Genomic DNA, 6,134 nt, shown 5'->3' with positions numbered 1-6,134 from the left:
CTGAAAGATCTTGGGTTGTATCTGAAGTGGAGTCAGGAAGGGCAGGCACACACATCCAGAAACAGTCCTGCACTGATGTCTGAACTCTGGGTCAGAAGGACCCTGAGCTCCCATACGATGCCACTGGAACAACATCCATTTGTGATTCTGTACTTGCCACCCAGACTATATAAACTCAGCCCTCACAGCCCAGATGAACAGCCCTCCGGAAAGTAAATTAAGCCACCCCTTTCTGCCCACAGCTCAGCTGAGGAGTATTGGACCAGGCTTGGGAGTTGGGGGGGGAGGACTGAAATAACAACACAAGTACCAGCACATACACCTGGGAGGAGATATCACATTATTTAACAATCAATCAGAAAGGATGCTGGGCACAAGGCTAGATGGGTCCTGGGAGCCCCTTCCATCCACTGGCTGGATATTAATCCTTTAATTGCAGAGGTGCCCAGGGGAGGGAATGGTGTGGCCAAGAAGACAATGAGACACTGGGGGGAGGGGGGAAGGTCAGGGACCATGTCAATTTACTAGCCAATATAGAAGAACTTCAGTACTTCAACAAGCTGCTAAACCAGGCCCTGCACAGCCCCTCACTCTCCCATTCCTTCCCCGAGGGCATGGCCTGGTCCTCAAGTTGCAGACAGGTACTGCCAGAACCACAGCAAGTGAAAAAACACAGCAGGCAGGTGATCAGGTGCCAACACCTGGTAGGTAAAGATGAGGGAGCCCCACCCTGGGGAAAGAAAACCAGAGCCCTGAGGCAAAGGAGGCCGTATATTCCAGCGTTCACAGTGGGGGCTACAGGTGGGGTGTGGTTCAGCCCTGAAACCCACACATGGTGACTGACAAAAGCCCTGAGGCAAGGATGGGGAGCTGGGGCCACCCTTGGAGAGCTTGTCTCCAACACCTGCAGGATTCCAATGGCATTTCTCTCTTTATCATCTGTTATTCTCTTTTCCACTCTTTAAATAATTAATATAATTATTTTTAAATACAAAATACACAGTATCCTTTCTCTTCCACTTGTTTGGGGGGTGATTCAGAGGTGTTTTAAATAAGGGTCTCAGCTCTCTAACAGGTCACAGGCTCCAGGTAGGAGGGCTGGGAGCCCCAGATGCCACCCCTCCCCAGGGGTGTCCCGGCCACACACTGATCCATCCCTCCCTTGACCACTTATGGCTGGGGGCTCTGGATGCCCTGGCCCAAAGCTCTGTAGATGGTAAGGAGCCCTCAGGGGCAGTGGCATGGAGCTGATGCTGTGTGAATCCAGGTGGGCCTGGGTTCTGACCGACAGGGTCAGATAGAGAAGGTCCTAGCCCATGAAGCAAACAGGTCCCAGCAGCACACCTCCCCGCCTCGGGGGGGCCCCCAGGTCTGAGAAGGAAGCATCCAGAACTGGCAGCTGCTCCAGCACAGGTGTGCGCACCTCCAACACTGTCCGGCCTTGCTGTGTCTTGAGGGGGAGACAGGAGAAGTAAGTATGGTAGGGGCACCCCCTCCCCACAGATCCCCCAACCTCAGCCCCAGGCTTGTCTCTCCCCTGAGCATCTTGACCCCTCCAGGTGACTCAGGATGCACAGACTAGGGTGTCGGTGTGCCCATGTCTGAATCCACAAGTATGTATTTGCACCCCCATGTGCTTGTGGGTATCTATGTGCATACAAGCCTGTACAATTTATCATGAGTGGTGCTGTTGCATACACAGTTGATCCCCACCTAGACAACTCATAAGTCTAACTCCTATCTCCTCATCTCTTCATCTCCCTGAGCTCCCTCAGGCTTTCCCCTTTCAGCTTTCCCAGTTCCTACCTGACAGCCATCTCTGAATTCCTTGACATAGGGGCTCGTCTCTGGACTCAGCTCGTCCTCATTGGCCCCCCGGAGTCTCAAGGGACCATCATGGGATGCTCCAGAGCAGGGGTAGGAGACGTCCTGGTGGGCTGAGACACTGAGCAGGCGCAGGAAAGTAAGCTGGACTACACCTACCAGGGAGCCCTCTGAGTCCACATAAGAGAACTGGAAGGAGAGGAATGTCAGGGAGACACAGACAGGTCTGGAAAGCATCTTCAGAGCTGGAGCAACTGAGCCAAGGTCAAGAGCAGGGCCCAAATGGGAGGACAGAACCAATGGATATGTGAGGGGCTAGAGTAGGAGCCAGGGGTTGGGAACAAGTCAAAGGCAAACTTTTGTCTTGGGCTTTAAGGGAAGGAGACAAAGAGAGCATCCAAGGACAGGTGAGAAAGAAAAAAGGGAGTCAAGAGGAAAGAAGGGTCAGGAAGCTTTATGGGGGCAATGGCCAGGAACCTTGTCACATAAACTCAGACATCACTAGGCCCTGAGGGCATTCTGCTAGAAAGGGAAGAGCAGCCTGAGGCCAGTTCAAACCTGTGTAACATCATCCCTGGGCATCACACATGTTTCCCCTCCTGCTGTAAAGTTGCAGAAAACCCGGAAGGCATCCCGAGCACAGCCCTGGTTGGGATCTACCCAGTACTCTCCTGTTGGGTCAGAGGAAGGAAAGGAGGTCAGGGCCACCAAGGTGCCATGCTCCAAGATGCTCTTTGTTCCACATTCCTTCTTCCCTCTCTCTGACCTAGCACCCCCAGTCCTCCCAACAGTGTTCTGTTTCCCAATCCTTCTCCCATCTCAATCTACCCTCCCACACTACTTGAATTTCCCTCAAAATCTTCCAGCCCACCTGATCACTGATATCTGTCCCCAACAGTACTCCAGTATCCTCTGAGTAGAGGAGTTACATCCTCATGCTGAGGACTGTGTGGTGTAGGAGCTCATATGCATCTATCTGTATGAATGCAGTTCTGTGCAGCTGTGTGTGTTTATCTACTCCTGTGCACACCGGGCTGTAATAAAGCACTGGTGGCACCATACTTGCTGCTAAAACATTGAAGTTCATCTGACCCAGGTGGTTAAGAGCCCCTGTTTAAAATCCCTCCACCCTCACCCCTAACCCAACACTTTCCCTAAAATCCCCAAATCTGTTCTGCCTGTTCAGTGCCCCTGTCCTGAGGCTGGTGCTGACCATCAGGCAGCTCTGGATGGCACAGCTTCAGGTCCTGGCAGGTGCGAGCAGGGCTGTCCTGGGTCCCCGTTGGCCGCCTCATCTGCTCAATCTCCTCCCGCAGGGAGTCAAGTGAGCCAAAAATCTCCTCCAGACCCCCAGGACTTCCCGGAGCTCCCCCAGTTGGCATGGCCTCATCTTCTTGCGTAATTCGGCTCCCGTCCACTGAACGACGAGTCTTCTTGGGCATCTGGATGGGCAGTGGCTGGATCACCTCACCCGGGGGACCCTGTGTGGAGACATAGAAAGGGTAAGATGAAGTCAGCATGAAGGTAAAGCAGAGAGACACCACAACAGAGAAGGACAGTCAGAGAACCGGCCCTGTCTCCTAACTCACCGGGTGTCCTGGAGGGCCCTGGACGCCCTTCTCCCCCTTGGGTCCAGCTGGGCCCTGCCAAAGGAGTTAATGGGTTAAAGAAGGGGTCAAGAGGTCAAGCATGGGGATCAAAGTCACAGATGGGACAAATCGGTCTCCTGGATGGGAAGGAGGGGCTCCATGGGGATGAGAGGAGCAGTAGGTTTTCCCTAGAGACAGGGCCAAGTCCAGCTGGGGGGGAGCAAAGGTCAGCACTGACAGGTCACTTACTGTAGCTCCTTTGGCTCCTTTGGGGCCAGCAGGTCCCTGTGAATTGAGAAATAAAAAGAAATGGTCACCACAGGGAAGGACAGGACACAGAGGAATAGAGAGGCAAGGTCATGACTCCACAGGACCCTGGGTTGCTACAGGAGGAGAAGCCATGAAGAAACACAGAGACATTTGGAGGCCTTGGAAGCATGGGGAGGAAACATGGGGGACTATCCTTGTCAGGCAGGCACCTGCCATGAAGTCACGGGAGGAGGGTCAAGAGGGCGGGTTGAGGGTTTACAGAAGGAAGAGATAAAATACTCACAGGAAGTCCGGGGGGACCTCCAGGACCAATGGGGCCAGATGCTCCTGGAATACCCTAGAATGGAGAGGGACTGACCCGATTAGATCTTCCCCCATCCCGCCTCAGCATCTATTCCCTTACCCCACAGCTGAGTACCCAACCCCACCCCATCCCAGACCTTCCAGGACCATGTCCCCTACCTACCGTCTCTCCCTTCTGTCCAGGGGAGCCCTGAGGGCCAGGAAGCCCCCGATCACCCTTCTCTCCTTGCTCTCCAGGGGGCCCAATCAATCCAATGAGGCCTGGGTGACCCTGGAGAAGGGACAGGGATGCACAGAGGACTCACATGGATAGGGAAGAAGGACCAAGAATCTGGGGGTGGGTACCAGTAGGAGGGGGGAGAGCATAAGGAAAGGGTAAAAGAGGGCAAATATGGTAGAAGTATTTTGTATTCATGTATGAAAATAGAATGATGAAACCTGTTGAAATTGTTCTAAGAAGAGGGGAGGGGGATAAAGAAAAAAAATGGAATGGGTGAATCTAATTAAGATACATTGTAAGCATTTATGTAAATGTCACCTGTACAACGATAATATGCTCATTTAAAAAAATGAAAGGCTAAGAAGATACAGAGTGGGACATGCGCACACAGTCTGGGGAAAGAGCAGCAGCTATGAGTGGTCCCCACTAAGTAAGGACCCCTAAGGACTGGACGCTGGAGGCCTGAAGCAAAGCAGTGGTCACTTGCCATCCCCATAGGTTTCAGGGAGTGAGTGTGATGAAGACACTTGGCCACATGTCTTCCACTCACCTTCTCTCCCTTGGTTCCAGTATCACCCCTGAGGCCAGGAAGTCCTGGAGGTCCCTATGGGGAGACAAGAAATCACTCTCCTAGGAAGAGGTGGGACTATATTCTCCCCCATCTCCCACTTCCTCCAGTGCTTTACCTTGATGCTCACTGTTCCACCCACCCATTCCAGTCCTATTCACTCACCACAGGACCTGGGGGCCCAGCCTGGCCTGTGGCTCCAGGGCGGCCTTGCTGACCCTACAGATTGAAGAGAACCCAGGCATCAGGAAGAACATCCCCACACTGTCCCTCCCATGGCCTTCACCCTCACCACCCAGTCCCTCCACACCATGACTCACCACTGAGCCCGGAAGCCCCCTCAGACCATCAGGACCAGGTTTTCCTGCTGGGCCTGAAGGACCCACAGGGCCTGTCTTCCCTGGAGCACCCACAGCACCAGGATCCCCCTGAAACACATGGGAAGGATATGCTTTAAAGGATCAAAAAGGGGATGCAGGAGGTCTCAGGTGAAAGGGATAAGGAAGGAAGGAGAGCTGATTTTCAGGAGCTCCTGGGGCAGGATCAAATATAGAACCCAAGTCCCCAAAAGGGGCTCAATATGGAAAAGATGAGCATGGAGTAGGCATTCCGAGACCAAGGACTCCTAAGAGGGAGAAAGATGGAGGGGATGATCCAGCACTCGGGATGGTCTCCCCCTCACCTTGGCCCCCTTCTCTCCTTGTCGCCCCTCTGGACCAGGTGTGCCAGCAGGACCCTGAGAATGAGGAAAGAAGAGGAGAAGATGAGTTGGAAACAGCCAGACTAAACCCATTCCCCCACCCCATTCTCTTGGACACACACACTTGTACATACACAGGCGCAAATGCAGAGGGCCAATCACGGATGGTAAGAACAGGTACTGCTGTATCAATTGTTCATATATTGAATAGTTCTATACATTTGGTGAGAGCCATTTTCCCACATTCTACCTCCTGACCCAGCCACTAAGAGGGTAAGCAAGTCACCCCCTGTCCAGTGTCCATTCTGATTTGTCAATAAGCACCACCACCTTTAGAAAGGTCATATAGACCAAACCCCAGGAACAAAGATACCCATGGTACACAGCACACTGACAATCAACCCAGACACCAGGCATCTCCTTGCCCATCTCCTGCCATGGATCCAGTCTCCATCCACCCAAGGGCTACCACACAATGTCTGAAACATCCAACTCACTTACCCGCTTCCCAAGTGGTCCAGGGGGTCCATTCTCCCCAGTGGGACCAGGGGATCCCTAAGAAGGGGGAAATTGGAGAGGGTGAGTGGCCTTCAGACAGGACACTCACTCTTGTTGAGTGGAACTGGGGCATAGAAGAAAAGTTTGGGATCTGAAGACTTG

At 53.0% G+C, this 6,134-nt stretch overlaps 1 protein-coding gene across 2 annotated transcripts in view; it reads right to left on the bottom strand.

Moving 5' to 3' along the window:
• Positions 1 to 327: 327 nt before the first annotated feature.
• Col11a2 (collagen type XI alpha 2 chain) overlaps positions 328 to 6,134 on the bottom strand; it is a 29,500-nt gene continuing 23,693 nt past the window's right edge. For both annotated transcript variants that reach the window (XM_020164112.2, XM_074082455.1), the window contains 13 exons: positions 5,976 to 6,029; positions 5,457 to 5,510; positions 5,095 to 5,202; positions 4,940 to 4,993; positions 4,757 to 4,810; positions 4,150 to 4,257; positions 3,967 to 4,020; positions 3,663 to 3,698; positions 3,414 to 3,467; positions 3,038 to 3,305; positions 2,383 to 2,495; positions 1,807 to 2,013; positions 328 to 1,450 (listed from right to left, as the gene is read on the bottom strand). In XM_020164112.2, coding sequence (XP_020019701.2) covers positions 1,310 to 1,450; positions 1,807 to 2,013; positions 2,383 to 2,495; positions 3,038 to 3,305; positions 3,414 to 3,467; positions 3,663 to 3,698; positions 3,967 to 4,020; positions 4,150 to 4,257; positions 4,757 to 4,810; positions 4,940 to 4,993; positions 5,095 to 5,202; positions 5,457 to 5,510; positions 5,976 to 6,029 — 1,305 coding nt within the window. In that variant the 3' untranslated portion in view covers positions 328 to 1,309. The remainder of the gene's footprint in view (positions 1,451 to 1,806; positions 2,014 to 2,382; positions 2,496 to 3,037; positions 3,306 to 3,413; positions 3,468 to 3,662; positions 3,699 to 3,966; positions 4,021 to 4,149; positions 4,258 to 4,756; positions 4,811 to 4,939; positions 4,994 to 5,094; positions 5,203 to 5,456; positions 5,511 to 5,975; positions 6,030 to 6,134) is intronic.

The sequence above is a fragment of the Castor canadensis genome, chromosome 8 (genome assembly GCF_047511655.1).
Source record: "Castor canadensis chromosome 8, mCasCan1.hap1v2, whole genome shotgun sequence".
In the NCBI taxonomy this organism is placed as follows: Eukaryota; Metazoa; Chordata; class Mammalia; order Rodentia; family Castoridae; genus Castor; species Castor canadensis.
The sequence above is the reverse complement of the archived record's forward strand: the minus strand, read 5'-3'. Positions and strand labels throughout refer to the sequence as shown.